Here is a 17,482-nt window from a genome sequence, read left to right on the forward strand (position 1 = left end):
ACTGAAACAAATATAAGAACTAGAAATTATTGTATTTTTTAAATTAAAACCATATTTTGTTTGGATCAAAGTCCTATACAGAAACCAATGAAAATAAGAAAATTCCCCTAAGAGGCTTTGGTCTACAATGATTATAACAAAAGGTATGCAGTAAATAACAAAAATTATGTTAAGCGAAATAAGTCAGTCAGAGAAAGACAAATGCCATATTATTTCACTCATATATAGAATTTTAGAAACAAAACAGATGAACATAAGGGAAAGAAGGAAACAGGCTGTTAACTATAGAGAACAAATTGAGGGCTGAAGTGGGGGTGGGTGGGGAAATGGGCTAAATGTGTGATGGGGATTAAGGAGGTCACTTGTTGGGATGAGCACTGGGTGTTACATGTAAGTGATGAATCACTAAATTTTATTCCTGAAACCAATATTACACTACATGTTAACTAACTAGAATTTAAATTAAAAATTGAGGAGCACCTGGGTGGCTCAGTCAATTAAGCATCTGACTTCCGCTCAGGTCATGATCTTGCAGTTCATGGGTTCAAGCCTTGTGCTGGGCTCTCTGCTGACAGCTCAGAGCCTGAAGCCTGCTTCATATTATGTGTCTCCCCCTCTCTCTGCCCCTCCCCTGCTTGCACTCTGTCTCTCTCTCTCAAAAATGAATAAACATTAAAAATAATTTTTAATTGAAACAACAAAAAAATAAATAATAAAAAATAGTTAATAACCAGTGGAGTGATTACATATAAAAAACCTTGTCCAGTAAGTGGCCAAGCCAATTGAAAAAGTACTAAAAGAGTTTAGGGTAGAATAAAAGAGGACAGAAACTTTAAGGAAGTCCAGCTCCCCAGGCAAAAATAGAAAATTTGTAACTTTTTTTTCTCACTTAGGTAGACTACTAGTACCTTTATGCTAATTGCTAATTGCTACCATGTGGCCTAAGTCCTTATTCAAAATTATTCTTTTTTTCCAACTCTCCATTAAAACACCCATTCAGTAAAGAATTAGATCTGAGCTTTCATTCCTCAGGGAAGCAATCCAATAAGCAAAACTAATTATTTAAACATTGTAATACAGGTTCATAATCCCTTGTTCTAATCCCTGAGGCCAGATATATTTCAGAATTCACAACCTTCCTGATTTCAGAAAAACATTTCTGTGACAGGAGTCACAAACTCATTAATATCTCTGCAAGAAAACATATGCATATTCACACTACATTGAATAAGTAAAGACTACAGTTTTAAAACAGTTCAGTTGGGTTTTGCCACCAAATGAGTTAGTGCCAAACTCAAGAAACAGAATTCCAGTTTCCAGCGTTATTTGGGTTTTGAAATTGTAGGTAAAAGATTGTAGATCTGTAGTTCAACTTGCTATCTTTCACTGAGGATTTTAAAAGCAAGGCAGTGCTTTTTTTAGCCCACAGTACCAAAATTTCATCATCTATAGTAATAGAGGATATGTTTTGGGAACTAGGGAGAAAGATTTTGGCTGTAGAGAGCTTTCCCCAAACATTAAAAAAAAAAAAAGCAGAAAACAAAAAAGGGGTGCCTGGGTGGCTCAGCCAGCTAAGCATCCATCCCACTCTTGATCTCAGCTCTGGTCACGATCTCATGTTTCATGACATCAAGCCCCAAGTCAGGCTATGTGCTGACAGCACAGAGCCTGCTTGGGATTCTCTCTCTCCCTCTCTCTTTGCCTCTCCCCCGCTCACGCACTCATGCTCTCTTTCTTTCTCCCTGTCTCTCAAAATAAATAAATAAACACTTAAAAAAAGAAAGAGATGCTTTCCTGTAACCCCTTAAATCATAAACTATAGCTTACTTCCTCCTCCATCTATTTATAGTACCATCATTCAATTTATACTCCTTTTTGGAAAGGTTCCCACTAAATAATCCATGAAAGTTAAAGGACAGGAGAAGCTAAATTTATATTCTGCCCAATGTAGAAGAATGTTGCAAATACATTTTTATGATTCTAGGTAAGGAATTCCACTCTCCTCCTTATCCAAACCATGTGTGAAAAATGCTACATCGAAGCCAGGGAAGGATGGCCACTGATTGATTACATCTTCTCCCAGTTTGCCATGTCCAACAAGAATCTGGTATGATGAAGAGGGTGCGGCTTTGAAAGCTACACTGTAACCAGGACAGTTGACTCAACTGGTTTGTTTTTTTTTTTAATGGCTGAGGTTCAATTCAATGACTGATTTAGAAGTTATATTTCAATCTTATCACTTTCATTGAAAGATTTTTCAGCCTTTAGTGTTCTCCTCAGTTTTCTTTCACTGATACCACTTTCAACTTATGGTAAACCCCAGGTAGGTGAAACTATGGTTTTCCCTAAGGAGGAGACAACCTTTCCTCAAAGGCTTGGGACAGGGGTAGAGAAAATGAATTACTTCCGAGAAAACAAGACACATCCACTCTTGCTGCACTGGGGTTGACTTCCTGAAGACCATGTGGGTAAGAGCTCTGTGATCTTAGTAAGACCATGACAGCTGAAATTACAGTCCACTCCACTAGGAAGAAGTGTCTTTGAAAATTTTGCCCCAGAGAAAATGGCAAAGGCCTGAGGGAGAGAGAGAACATCTGCAGTTCAAGGATCCTCACAATTTTTGCTTTTCTGCTTTATCCAGCAGTGTGTTCTAACCCATTCCTCCAAAGAACACTTTAAAACAGAAATTAGACACTGAAGACCAAGATTGCTGGGTTCCTTGAGCCCCTTAATTTAAGTGACTACATCCTCCACCCCAGAGTCTGAGAACGCATCCAAGTAAGGTCAGAGGGGATCAGCAGGAGCGACTATTAACAAGTCACCTGTTTCATCTTTCTTGAAGGAAAAACCAATGAAACCTAATTCCCATGAGGATGAAAAGGGAGAGAAATCTGTTCGGGAGCTAAGCCTTGAGGTCTTAAAAACCCTAGACCCACTGGTCATTGGCATGCCCCAGGTAAGGGGTCTTTTGTCACCACTGACAGTTACTTTGATCATCTTTCTGAAGCTCTGCCCATTTAGGAGTAAAGACAAGAATTTGTCCTTCATGTGTCATCAGCTTTTTGATGCTCTCATTAGAGGAAGTGCATTACCATGCTCAGTGCCCAAAACATGGTAGTTTCTCAAAAACAGGTGTTGAATTAATTCGTGATCTCTTATATCTGGATAGCCAATGAGAGTTTACAAGCACCTTAATATATTGTTTCTCTTCTTCCCCTAACATGTCTAGACATAACAGTAAGTGATGTGTGGAGATATTGATTCAGTGAATGCTAACCTTTTCCTATTCATCTGAGAAGGTGTTGAAAGGACATATTCTCAGACTTCACCTGAGGGTTAAAAATAATCTGCACCTTAAGGGGAATAAGCCTCAGAAGCTGTATTTTCCCTAAGCAAAAATAACCTGAGAAAGGATTAACTGACTAGAAATGCATAGCACAGACAGGAGAAAATCAACAGACCAATTTAAATGGATCAGAGTTTCATCTAGGATGGCATTTTAAGATGTGGTTCTTGGATTATCTAAAATATTTCTTTAAAATGCAGATCTCCATACCCCAGACCTACTGAATCAACGTTCTGAGCAAGGGGCCCATGAATCTGCATGCAAATAAGTACCAATATTTCTGATGCATACTAAAGTTTGAAACATCTCAATCTAAAGATAAATGATGAAAAGAAGTCTCAGACCATACTCTTGTGGGCCTGAAATGCCAAATCCCTACCTTGTGTTGGATAGCCATTCAAAATTTGAAACAAAAGCTAAACATTTAAAATGATAACTTTAGGGGCACCTGGGTGGCTCAGTTGTTTGAGCATCTGACTTCGGCTCAGGTCATAATCTCGTAGTTCGTGGGTTCAAGCCCCACACTGGGCTCTGTGCTGACAGCTCAGAGCCTGGAGCCTTTTTCAGATTCTGTGTCTTCCTGTCCCTCCACTACTCATGCTCTGTCTCCCTGTCTCTCTCTCTCAAAAGTAAATATACATTAACAATTTAAAAAAATTTTTTTTCTTAATGTGTATTTATTTTTGAGACAGAGACAGAGCATGAGTGGGGGAGGGTCAGAGAGAGAGGGAGACACAGAATCTGAAACAGGCTCCAGGCTCTGAGCTGTCCGCACAGAGCCCAATGCGGGGCTCGAACTCACAGACCGCGAGATCATGACCTGAGCCGAAGTCAGACGCTTAACCGACTGAGCCACCCAGGTGCCCCTATATTAAAAATTTTTTAAATGATAACTTTAAGAGATGAGTGTATTTACATAAGAATACATTAAGAGCAAAAAGAGGGAGCTTGAGATCAGCTCCAACTTAACAGGAATAGGAGCAGGGTCATGAGAGAAGGAAAGAGATATGGAGGGGCATGGAAGATCTTATAATGACAAAAGGACAGGGCTTGGTGATTAAGTCTGGGTGACAAGACAAAAGGAAGAGTCCATGTTGACACCTAGGTTTCCATCAGGGCAAGGGAGTTTTCCAGAGAACATGAAACAGACTGACTACAGAAACAGGTGTTCCAGAATTTCAGAGCAAGAAGGTCAGCACCTGGAGCACAAACAGTAGCAGCAGCCCATTCACTGTCTGTGCCCAATCATCCTGTCTCAGAGCAGTCCATTCCAGTCTTTGAGTTTGGGGACGTATACAACTTATTTTGGGTTGTCACATTGATAAGAGGCTTTGTGGCACTTGGTGAGTGGAGCCCAGGGATGCTAGACTTCCTGCATTTTGTAGAACTCATCTTCACGATGAAGGATTGTCCTGCCCCAAATTCCAGCAGCAAACCCATGCAGAAATGCTGAGTAACACTCACTACAACTAGCACCTGAAAACGAATGTGCTGTGCAGAGATTTTATATAATGACTTCATTTTGATTTGGCCTGAAGAAAAAAAAAAAAAAAAAAAAAAAAAATAGCAAGTGAGAGAACCTACTCTAAATCAGAGGGCAACAGAGAGTGAGGACCAAGGAGAAATCATGGAAAAGAACAAGCAATCCTTGTCTTGTGCCTTGTTTCCACAGGTGCTATGGCCAAGAATCCTGACTTTTGTAGTACCTGCAGAATACACAGGAACTTTGGACTACCTGTTTAATATCATCAGAAGCTTGATTATGGCAGAGGAAAGGAAGAAGAATAATGCACAGGAGTCAACAGCACTTGTCATCTCTACAGGAGCTGGTGCGTACATTCAAAAACAGAGCAAAACACTTCTCTTATGAAATGTTCATTTCCAGAAAGGCTACAGTACCTTGACCATACACCCAACTCCAATCTGAATTTTTCTAGTTGCCACAGCAATAATGAAAATCGCTTTCTCTTTGTAGTGAAACTTCCTTCACCACAACAGCTACTGGCCAGGCTTCTGGTGAGTGAGTTACAAATAACTAATGCTGGTTAAATTTAAGCCAATATAGATCATTGAGTTCTTTTTATTTTAACGTTTATTTATTTTTAAGAGACAGAGAGAGACAGAGTGTGGGGGTGGGGAGGGCAGAGAGAGAGGGAGACACAGAATCCAAAGCAGGCTCCAGGCTCTGAGCTGTCAGCACAGAGCCCGATGTGGGGCTTGAACCCACAAACCGTGAGATCATGACCTGAGCTGAAGTCAGACGCTTAATGGACTGAGTCACCCAGACACCGCATAGATCATTCAGTTCTAAACAAATGTTAATAAAAATTACGCAGCAACTCCAAACCAAAAGAAACACTAGAAAGGCATAATAAATGTTCTGCTAATGACACTCATTAAGATTGCTGGCAAGATTATCTTCTCACTCTGAAATGCTTGTTAAACTTAATTTATTATTTTAAAATAAGCATAGACTGAATTTGATCCCTAAGTACCATTCAAACAAATTCCACATCTATTATTTAGATTTCCTTCTTTCCCCCATAGATTGGGGAACTTAAATCTAAATCTATTATTTAGATTTCCTTTTTTCCCCCATATGTATCATTTGCTCAAATACCATTTCTACAGGCCCTTAATTAATAAATATATCTAAGTGTTGGTACCCTCCATTTATTTTTGGTTGATGGTTTCTATATATTTTTTCACCTTTATCCTCAGATAAAAATTGGAGAGTATTGTCTAAGTATTAGCTTTGCTCTAAAATAAGTAAGAACAGACTGATGATTTGTTAAGATTGTCTACCGTAGGAATCAAGGGAATCCAGGATAGTGATAAATAGAAAAGGCAAGTAGGACTTTTAAATATACCTCAATTTGATTTGCCTTTTATCTTCCATTTTTTCAGGTAATATCTATGCTTGCCAGTTTAGGGAAATTATGTGGCGCTGGTGCAATAGGACTTCTGAAGATATTGCCTGAGATAATTCACCCAAAATTGGTAGACCTATGGAAAACACGCTTACCTGAGCTCCTGCAGCCTCTGGAAGGTACAAGCATTGGGATCAGGTCTTTATCCAACGAGGCAAGAACACGAAGAAAAAGGCACCACTTCTCTGCCTAAAACCATTATTGCTCATTCTAGGGAGTTAAAACAATGAACTTGATATGAAAGGTAGACAGCTACATTTTTTCCTTGACTCCTTATGTTCTATTTCTCTACCAAATACTTGTACTACAGGAGGGTCTGGGGGTAACATTCTTAACAGGAACTCTTACTTTCGCTCTGGTCTTTTCCTTATATTTAGAGAAACTCCTTTTTGGTATTGTTCTAAAAAGTTATTACTATTTATGTTAGAATATTAAAATATGGTCACTTCAGTAGTGACTGTTGAAAGTAGCAAAAAGCCTAAATTCTTATCATGGATTGAAGACTTTCTGCCCACCTGACTAGCACTTAAAGTTGGCAACACAGTAAATTACATCTGAAATAACCATCCTGTGTAAAGCTTGAAATGGGGCTCCAGCATCCACTGGGGACCTGGCAAGGGAGAAACAGAGTCCTGACCTTTGTTTTGCAGTTTATTGCATCAATTTCTATTTCTAGGAAAGAACACTAGCATCGTGCTATGGGAAACCATGCTGCTTCAGGTAAGGGTAGCTTCTAGACTAATAGTTCATGATGGGGTGATGAAATCCTCTAGAGTTACCCATCTTCACTACAAAGATCTGGATACCAAAGGACAGCAAACAACATTTCCTTTCCTTAACAAGAGGACTAGAATGTTAGAAGTGATCACTTCAGAAGTACAGTCTTTGTATCACCATAATTTGAACAATAATCTTAAATCTTTAAGAGTTTCAGATAGTTTTTGAAGATGTCACTTACAAATATTTGTGTCTTTCTTAAATCTACTCTAATTTTCAGTTTTTCCTCTCCTTATAATTGCATTCTTTTACTGTTTATATAAAGAAACACAAATCGACATAATTTCCACTTCTATGCTTCTAAATGTAACTGTTTCTTCCTCTTTCTGTTTCTCACCATATTTTTCCTGATTTCTAAAAATCAGAGGGCCACATTACACCATTTTTCCAGAAAAAATCTCTTAGCTATAAATTTGTTGGACCTTTGGAACTGAACAGTGCCACAGACAGTGCCAAATTCCCCAAATGGTAAACTGCAGGTAGGAGTTGGATATTGGCTCTACAGAGAGGATTCTGATTTCAAGAGCCTACAGGAGGTCAAGGGGTTTGTGAGTAGGAAGCTTTTAATCAAGCAGGGTCTCCGTTCATAACCCACCTACATAGAAATTAACTATGGCTTCTTAAAAATGTCAAGTTTTAGTGACCTTTCCACATCACCTCCATGTGCCATCACTGCCCCTTCCAGAATCAGAATCTCTAAAACTGGTTCTTGAGAACTCCATGGTTTAAAGACTCCCACAAGGGATTCTTATCCGGTATGAGATTTGAAAGCAACTACTCTATTCTCCTGGTCCTTAATTCTAGGATCTACCTCTCCTAAATTCATGCTTCTTTTATCTTCCCCCTTCTCTCTCTCAAAATTCCTGCCTTATTTCCCCCCCACTACCATTTTAAAGTAACTTTTCTTACTAGGAGAGAAGGTTCTTTTTCCAGAAGGAAGCCTCAAGAACATTCTTTTCCCTCTTCCAATCTTGGGTGTGCTTCCATTTAGTCTTCTTCTTCCCAAACTGCTTGCATGTGCCTTCTTCTCTTAGACTTCCAAGGCTGTTTAATTTCTTCTCATCAAAGGACCCACTCACTGAATGAGTTCCCATTAAGAAAATACATAGAAATCTTCATTGGTTTTGAAATTAATTGTTCTTTTCTAAGCTTAAAGTAGGGAAAACACGGGAGAAATAATTGACTTTAGAAATTTCAATGGACTTTGTTCTCCAAAAAGGCAAAAACACAATTTTATGTATTGTTCAATGAAGAAGGGCATGGGTTCAGATGACTGATTGAGGCCCTGGCTCAGAACAATTGGTGAAACCAGGAATATTTAGTTATTAGAGTTGAAGTTAGCAAAATGTACTTGTACATTTAATTGGTCCTTCAAGACATTTTAATTCTTTATTCAAAAAATGTCCCTTTCTCTTAGTATATAATAAAACAAACTAACATTGACAAATGGAGTTTTCCAAATCTGATTAAAACTTTAAAATGTTAACTTTAAGTTTCAGAATGGATTAGTTTCTATTTTAATCCTTTCAGCAATTTTTATTAAGAGGAAAAAGGAAGGCATTTACATGGAGTTGCTTCCACATTCTGTGTAACTTGTTCCTAAAGGGAATTCAGAACATAACAGAATATGGCTATTAAAATAAACTAAGAGGGGTGCCTGGGTGGCGCAGTCGGTTAAGCGTCTGACTTCAGCTCAGGTCATGATCTCCCGATCTGTGAGTTAGAGCCTGGCGTCAGGCTCTGTGCTGACAACTCAAAGCCTGGAGCCTGCTTCAGATTCTGTGTCTCCCTCTCTCTCTGCCCCTCCCCCGCTTGTGCTCTGTCTCTCTCTGTCTCTCAGAATTGAATAAACGTAAAAAAAAATTTTTTAATAAATAAATAAATAAATAAATAAATAAATAAATAAGATAAAATAAGAGGGGGGACCTGGCTGGCTCAGTCTGAGGAATGTGCAACTCTTGATCGTGGGGTTCTGAGTTTGAGCCCCACATTGGGTGCAGACATTCCAAAAAAATAATAATAATAAATAAATAAATAATCTTTAATAAAATAAGAGGAAAACTTCCAAAATGACCAACTTTTTGAATGGGAAAATGAATAATCTCATTCAATATGTATCTATTCTTTGAAAAACTAAGGTAACAAAAAGTACCAAGAAAGTACATTAACCAGTTGTGTTCATATCTAACTTCCACTTCCTGCAACAGTTGCTCAAAGAATCTTTATGGAAGATCAGTGACATAGCCTGGACCATTCAATTGAGTCGAGATTTCAACCAGCAAATGAACAGTTACAGCAACACCTCCCTTGAGAAGGTTGGTTTTTCAACTAAGGGACTTTACTTCCTACTTTATAACCTAAAATGGCTGTTTAACTTCCAATTTGTCTGTACTACCACCAAAAAGAGGGATAAATTACTGGAAAAATGCTATCTTCTCTTCACCACAAATTGGACCAAAAATTATTCATAGGACTGCACCTACTGCAAGGAAAACCGAGTAGTACAGTGCCTTTGAGATAAATATGTACCTAGCTGAAATTCAGGTGTTCTGTTTTAAAGAAGGAAGAAAAATAGGCAATGAAGGAAAATAGTAGTCCCTGTCCCAGTACTGATTTAATGTCAGCTTATGTACTGGTGTCCTTTGGGCCAGTTTTGTGAGGCAGGCCACAAGAAACCATCTACTACAATTTAACAAAAACTTAGAACTAAAAGAATGCTCAGAGACTAGATCTTTCCTTCCTCTATTCCCAGATGGCTTCTACCTAACCCTTTGAGTTGGAGTCATCCGTTTCAAAAGGGATTCATTCTAGCTTCTGCTACTTACTACTGGTGTAACTTTAGGTAAATTACTTAACCTCTCTGGAGCCTCAAGATTTTCATCTAAAATGAAAGTTATACCCTGTTCTGAGGGTTGTAGTGTTATAAGGGTTCAGTGAGATAAAGTATATAAAGTCCCTAGTGAAGTGCCAGGCCCAAGACTTGTGCTCCATAAAAAAGTAGATCAAGGTTATCATTATGGTTATATCATTTCTAATGATATTCCTAAGTTATCAGTTCTAGTATTAAGCATCTATTCCAACAAATTATTTATTATCAACTTCCAACTCTCCTATGCAATATTCAAAGTTCCTCTGATTGATTCCTTAATTTGGGAGAGGACTGATTCTCCAAATTGGTCTATCAAGCCTGCAGACAAACTCATCAGGAATATTTGGTGAGCAATGCCTCATCCTCTCATATACGAACTACACTTGTGCATCTCATGTAATACCATTCGTCTGATAGCTTCCAGACTTACAAGATGAGTCCAAGGTAGTGGTGGTATGGGTAGACAGAGTAATTCAAGCAATGCGCTGCTTAAATGGCTCTCAGCCATTATACTTAACAACAAGAAAGTAAGAGTATACCAATTAGCTTTAGCTGCATAGCAAACTACCCCTAGTGGCTTAAAATAATAGTTTCCTACTTAGCTTACAATTTTGCAGATTGACAGCTTGGGCTGAGCTCACGGGAGGGGGCAGAGGGCAATCATCTGATATCAACTAGTCTCACTGGCATATACTGGGCATTGGCTGGTCTGTCATGATCTCAACTAGGACAAGTTTCTGATCCTTGTGGTCTCCCATCCTCCAGCAGGCCAGCCCAGGCTTGCTCTTATCATTGTGGTAATGAAGTATACAAAGTCTCTTGAACAGGCACATTATTACTTCTGCCCCATTCTATTGGTCAAAGCAAGTCACAAGATAGAGGTGGGATGGAAAGGTTCTGGCTGTTTTTGCAATTGAACACATTTTTCCCCAGTTCTGAGATCCTGATTTCTGGGGTTCTTTGCCAAGTCTCAAAGGAAGAATGCACAATACACTGAATCTGACCAACATCAGCAGAGAAGCAATAAGTCAATATTACTGGGAGGCATCAAGGCCAACCCTTTACACATAAGTCCCCTTCATAATATCATTTTTTTTCTGCAGCATAGGACTTTTGCAGACTCCTTCCTGTCCTTCCTCCAAGGTAGAGTTAAATGCACTCTAGCAGCTTTGGCTCTAATTAATATTTGTTCCCCTGTGGTATACAGTTTTTCTCATTATAGTTCTATTATCATGGGGGACTTCTGCCTGGAAATCCAAGAGTGCAAGGGGTGCTGCATCATCGGATTCTTACTCAGGCAGTTGTTCCACCAGTTCTATCACCTCATGTAGCCCTCTCATCCCTAGTTGGACTGATCTGTACAATTTCTCTTGAATGTCCTAATTTAACTCTATTGGTTACTATCAGTTTTTCCTTCCCTCTAGTGCCATAAGTTCCTTTTGATCCATAATGACGCCTCAATCACTACAATCCTTCAAACCCTACAGAGTCCTTAGAATGAACCTGCAACTCACCAGTTTTCTCTACTGTATGTGACAAGATGGAAATTTTAAATAAGGAGATGGCAATCTGATATTATTGTTTATTTTTTTGAAAGAGAGAGAGAGAGCGAGCGCGCGCGTTAGCGGGGGAGGGGCAGAGAGAGAGGGAGACACAGAATCCGAAGCAGGCTCCAGGCTGTCAGCACAGAGCCCGACGCGAGGCTCCAACTCACGGACCATGAGATCATGACCTGAATCAATGTTGGAACATTTTTTATATATATATATATATGAAATTTATTGACAAATTCGTTTCCATACAACACCCAGTGCTCATCCCAAAAGGTGCCCTCCTCAATACCCATCACCCACCCTCCCCTCCCTCCCACCCCCCATCAACCCTCAGTTTGTTCTCAGTTTTTAACAGTCTCTTATGCTTTGGCTTTCTCCCACTCTAACGTCTTTTTTTTTTTTTCCCTTCCCGTCCCCCATGGGTTCCTGTTGAGTTTCTCAGGATCCACATAAGAGTGAAACCATATGGTATCTGTCTTTCTCTGTATGGCTTATTTCACTTAGCATTACACTCTCCAGTTCCATCCACGTTGCTACAAAAGGCCATACTTCATTTTTTCTCAATGTTGGAACCTTAACCAACTGAGCCACCCAGGCAATCCTATGATATTATATAGCTGTAGATAATTTTAATCTTAGAAAACAAATTAAGACTTCATGACTTCATTTTTCTAGCCATATGGCAAGTATCTCCTCTTGTGAATTTTTTCCTTGTATCTTACCTCCACAATAATATAGATCTATCAATATGTGTACACACACACACACACACACACACACGTATACATACATACACATACACATATTTACATTCAGGCATGTGTTGTGGTGTTCAAACAGAAGGCACTCTTGGGCTACCCTCTTCCCTCTGCCATAGTTCTAAATCTTGTATGGCTAAATGAACGAGAACAGAAAGTCATGTCTGTCTTGTCTTTTCTACATCTAGACATTACAGAAGTATCCATGTTAGGGCTAGCATAATGAATCCAACATTCTCATCAACTCAAGGGACGTGGAAGCCACAGAATTATGTCCCACATGCTCTCTTGCTCTCCCAAACTTGCACTGGGAGTTTTCCCTCTCTAATTCACTCAGAATCCCTTACTAAAAGATATACCATGTACGTAAAAGTTCTGTATGTATTTTCTCCTTCACCCTGGACACGTTCTACGGCACCTCTAGACAACTCACCCTACTCCTGAGAGAGATCATAGTAGAGCTTACAAAGTATTATTTTCAAAACTATATAGATTAAATCTCCTAAACTATAAAGTAAGTTAATATACTTTGAAAGTTGAGAATATCTGATGACATCATCTTTAAATAACTCAGTTTTCACTGAACATGTGTATTTTAAAAGCATTTATTGAGCATTTGTTAGCTACCAGGGACTGCACTGAAAGCAATCAATAAAGCCCTCTGTTACCAAGAACTGAAATTCTGAGCACAAAGACAATCAAGAAAATTGAACATTACAGTAGGGAGTAAAAAGGTATTATAATGGCACATCACAAGGCATAGAGGAGTACAAAAGAGCACAGGTAAGGACAGAGCCTGGTGGGGAAGAAAACACTTTCAGGAAGAAATAATACTTGAAGTGCATGTTTAGTAAGTAGTCATTAAGTAACCCAAATTTCTGTCCTTTGGATAACTGTGTAAACTCTTTCCACTTTTCACTGGAGTTTTGCTTTCCGACCGTTAACATTCTGTTCCTTGTTGTCTTTTGTTTTCCAGAAATTTCTTTGGAAAGCTTTGGGAACCACCTTAGCATCCTGCCAAGATACAGATTTTGTAAGCTCACAGATTAAGGAATTTCTTGTTGCTCCCAACCAACTAGGAGATCAGCGGCAGGTAGGACTCCTTTCTCTCAATTTGCTCGTATAATGACGAAAACTAATTCCATTCAGACAACCACTGACAGGTCTTATGACAATGTCTTACTTGCCCAGAATCCATGGACACATTCAAAATAATCCAACAGAATTTTTTCAGAAAATTCTGCTTTTCTGTTTAAATATCAATGTTCCATTATTTTTTAAATTTTAATTCCAGTATACTTAATATACAATGGTATGTTAGTTTCAAGTGTACAGTGTAGTGCTCATCATAAGTGTATTCCTAAACCCCTTCGCTTATGGAACTAAAAAGACCCCAAATAGCCAAAGCAATGTTGAAAAAGGAAAACAAAATTGGAAGCATCAAAATTCTAGACTTCAAGTTATATTACAAATCTGTAGTGATCAAGACAGTATGGTAACTGGCACAAAAAAGACACCTAGAGCAACAGAACAGACTAGAAAACCCAGAAATGAACCAATAATTATATGATCAATTAATCTTCCACAAAGCAGGAAATAATATCCAATAGGAAAAAAAAAGATACTTTTTCAACACATGGTTTTGGGAAAACTGGACAGCAACATGCAAAAGAATGAAACTGGACCACTTTCTTATACCATACACAAAAATAAATTCAAAATGGATTAAAGGGGGAGGAGCCATGATGGCGGAACAGCATGGAAGTTTTTTGTGGGTCTTGTGTCCATGAAATACAGCCAGACCAACACTAAACCATCCTGCACAACTAGAAAACTGATCTGAGTATTAACACAACAATTGGCACAACCTGAACCACAGAATTCAGTAGGTACGCTGTGTGGAGAGGTGAACTTGGGGATAGAGAAGCCGCAGAGGTCAGGAAGCTGCTTTTATGTGTGGAGGGAGGACAGAGACGGGGGGTGGGGGGGTGGTGGAGAATACTGGAAAAGCATCCCTCCCCAAAAGCAGCTGGAGAGAAAGTGGAAAATTCGAAACAGTGCAGGGACTCAACTAAAAAGGGAGAAAGGAGAAAGGAGAGGGTTTAAATTCCATTAAGACTATAAACAGGGAGAGCGCAGAGTCTGAAACTCCGCAGCTCCATACCTGGTGGTGCTCTGGTGGGAAAGGTGAATCCCCAGGAGCTGAGTGGGGTCCAGGAGGTTCTCAGGCCACACAGGGAGAAGAGGTTCCACTGCTGGAAAGACGTTTGGTAGAAGCTGTGAGGCCACCTGGTCCCAGCAGACCCCAGAAGGCAGCCACATTCGCTGGTGCTGGGGCAAGGTTGTTGAGGGTGAAGCCTGGTGCCAGATGTGTGTTGCGATTTTCCATGGTTCCTGAAATGCTGAGGCTACACTGTCTCGCGATTTTTTGTGGGGGAAGGCTGGCACCTGGCCGCAGTCTTGGGGCACCGGCAACAGCAGCATCCAGCAGGCATTCCTGGGTGCAGCCGATATTCGGCCACTGCTCATTCGGCCATTGCTCAGTGAGACCCTCCCGCAGAGGGGCAGAGCGGCTCAAAGCCGCAGTCCTTCGGAAGTAAGGGGCTGGGGAAAACAGCCGCATCTGAGACAAAGCTCGGGAGAGAGTTACTACCTGGGGCCTGGTCGCGGAGAGTGAAAGAGAGCTGAAGACGGAGGACCAGTGCGGGATTGCTGATCCGGGAGAACAGACTGGGTGGCAGGATGGCGCCATTTTTCACCGCCCGCGCATGCGCACTGACGAGCACCGCAACAATCCACCCCAGTAGGCTAGCAGCGCCATCTAGAGGAGAGCAGAGCTGTTACACGGAGCCCCACCCAACTGGGTCAACTTCGCTCTTCAAGAACACAAACCTCACCGCTGGCTTAATCTATGGACTATAAACAGCTACATGGACTGACCTCTAGGGGAAAACGAAGCAATTTCAGTCCGACTTCAATCTGTTAGCAGGTTCATCTATTCCATTTTTTTCTCTCTCTCTTTTTCCTTTTTCTCTTTTACAATTCTTTTTTTTTCTTGAATACAGAAAGAGAAAAAACTCATTTTTATTTTCAATTTTTATTAAAAATATCTGTCTTTAATTTTTATTACCATATTTTTTACTTCTGTGTAAATTTTTTCAAATTCTACTTTACTTCCATCATTTTATTCTAGTCTACTTCAGTGTACTCACCTTTTCAAATTTTCAAACAATTTCCTTTTTTCTTTCTTGTTCTTTTTTTCTCTTTTTCATTTCTTTTCTTTTTCTTCAATGCAGAAAGAGAAAAACTTCATTTTTACTTTCAATTTCTTTTAAAAATATTTTTATTTATTTTTTATTACTGTATTTTTTGCTTTTATGTAATTTTTTTCAAATTCTATCTTACTCCCATCATTTTATTTCAGTCTACTACACTGTATTCACTTTTTCAAATTTTCAAACGATTTCTTTGTCTTTTCTTTTTTTTATCTTTTTTCTCCTTTTTTGTTTCTTTTCTTTTTTCTTAGATACAGAAACTGAAAAAATTCATATTTCTTTTTAATTTTTATTAAAAATATTTTTCTATAATTTTTTCTACCATATTCTCTACTTTTGTGTATTTTAGTCTACTTTAGTGTATTCATTTTTTCAAATTCTCAAACGATTTCCTTATTTTTTTTCTCTCCTCCCCTTTTTTTTTTGTTTGTTTCTCTAGTCTGTCAAACCACTTTCTACACCCAGACCAAAACACACCTAGGATCTAGCATCATCTATTCGATTTTTGTGTGGGTGTGTTTTTAATTTTTAATTTTAATATTTTTTTAATTTTAATTTTTTAATTTCAATTTTCTACTTCATTAATTCATTTTCTCCCTTCAAAATGACAAAACGAAAGAATTCACCCCAAAAGACAGAGCAGGAAGTAACGGCAGCCAGCGATTTAACCAACACACAGACACAAGCAAGATGTCTGAACCAGAATTTAGAATCACGATAATAAGAATACTAGCTGGAGTCGAAAAAAGATTAGAATCCCTTTCTGCAGAGATAAAAGAAGTAAAAAATAGCGAGAATGAAATTAAAAATGCCACAACTGAGCTGCAATCACAGATGGACGCAGTGGTGGCAAGGATGGAAGAGGCGGAACAGAGAATCAGCGATATAGAGGACAAACTTACAGAGAATAATAAAGCAGAAAAAAAGAGTGAGATTAAGGCAAAAGAGCACGATTTAAGAATTAGAGAAATCAGTGACTCATTAAAAAGGAACAACATCAGAATCATAGGGGTCCCAGAGGAGGAAGAGAAAGAAATAGGGCTAGAAGGGTTATGTGAGCAAATCACAGGGGAAATCTTTCCTAACCTGGGGAAAGAGGCAGACATCAAAATCCAGGAAGCACAGAGGACTCCCATTAGATTCAACAAAAACCGACCATCAACAAGGCATATAGTCAAATTCACAAAATACTCAGGCAAGCAGAGAAACATGAAAGCAGCAAGGGAAAAAAAGTCCCTAACCTACAAGGGAAGACAGATCAGGTTTGCAGCAGACCTATCCACAGAAACTTGGCTGGCCAGAAAGGAGTGGCAGGATGTATTCAGTGTGCTGAATCAGAAAAATATTCAGCCAAGAATTCTTTATCCAGCAAGGCTGCCATTCAAAATAGAAGGAGAGATAAAAAGTTTCCCAGACAAACAAAAATTAAAGGAGTTTGTGACCACTAAACCAGCCCTGCAAGAAATTTTAAGGGGGACTCTCTGAGGGGAGAAAAGAGGAAAAAACACAATATTAGAAAGGACCAGAGAACACCAACAGAAATTCCACCTCTACAAGCATCATAATGGTAATAAATTCATATCTTTCAGTACTCACACTAAACGTCAATGGACTCAATGCTCCAATCAAAAGACATAGGGTAACAGAATGGATAAGAAAACAAGACCCATCTATATGCTGTTTACAAGAGACCCACTTTAAACCTAAAGACACCTACAGATTGAAAATAAGGGGATGGAGAACCATCTATCATGCAAATGGTCAACAAGAGAAAGCCAGAGTAGCCATACTTATATCAGACAATCTAGACTTTAAAATGAAGAATATATCAAGAGATGCAGAAGGGTATTATATCATAATCAAGGGGTCTATAAGACCTAACAATTGTAAACATTTATGCACCAAATGTGGGAAAACCCAAATATAAAAATCAATTAATCACAAACATACAGAAACTCATTGATAGTAATACGA

At 39.0% G+C, this 17,482-nt stretch overlaps 1 protein-coding gene across 1 annotated transcript in view; it reads left to right on the top strand.

Annotated features, from left to right (window-relative positions):
• Window positions 1–17,482, top strand: part of MROH2B (maestro heat like repeat family member 2B) — a 72,048-nt gene that overhangs the window by 15,735 nt on the left and 38,831 nt on the right. The window contains exons 12-19 of the mRNA XM_030306859.1: window positions 1,985–2,107; window positions 2,843–2,956; window positions 5,019–5,175; window positions 5,322–5,362; window positions 6,254–6,395; window positions 6,953–6,996; window positions 9,261–9,368; window positions 13,210–13,326. Of these exons, the coding sequence (XP_030162719.1) occupies window positions 1,985–2,107; window positions 2,843–2,956; window positions 5,019–5,175; window positions 5,322–5,362; window positions 6,254–6,395; window positions 6,953–6,996; window positions 9,261–9,368; window positions 13,210–13,326 (846 nt within the window). The remainder of the gene's footprint in view (window positions 1–1,984; window positions 2,108–2,842; window positions 2,957–5,018; window positions 5,176–5,321; window positions 5,363–6,253; window positions 6,396–6,952; window positions 6,997–9,260; window positions 9,369–13,209; window positions 13,327–17,482) is intronic.

This window comes from Lynx canadensis, chromosome A1 (assembly GCF_007474595.2).
Source record: "Lynx canadensis isolate LIC74 chromosome A1, mLynCan4.pri.v2, whole genome shotgun sequence".
Classification (NCBI taxonomy): Eukaryota; Metazoa; Chordata; class Mammalia; order Carnivora; family Felidae; genus Lynx; species Lynx canadensis.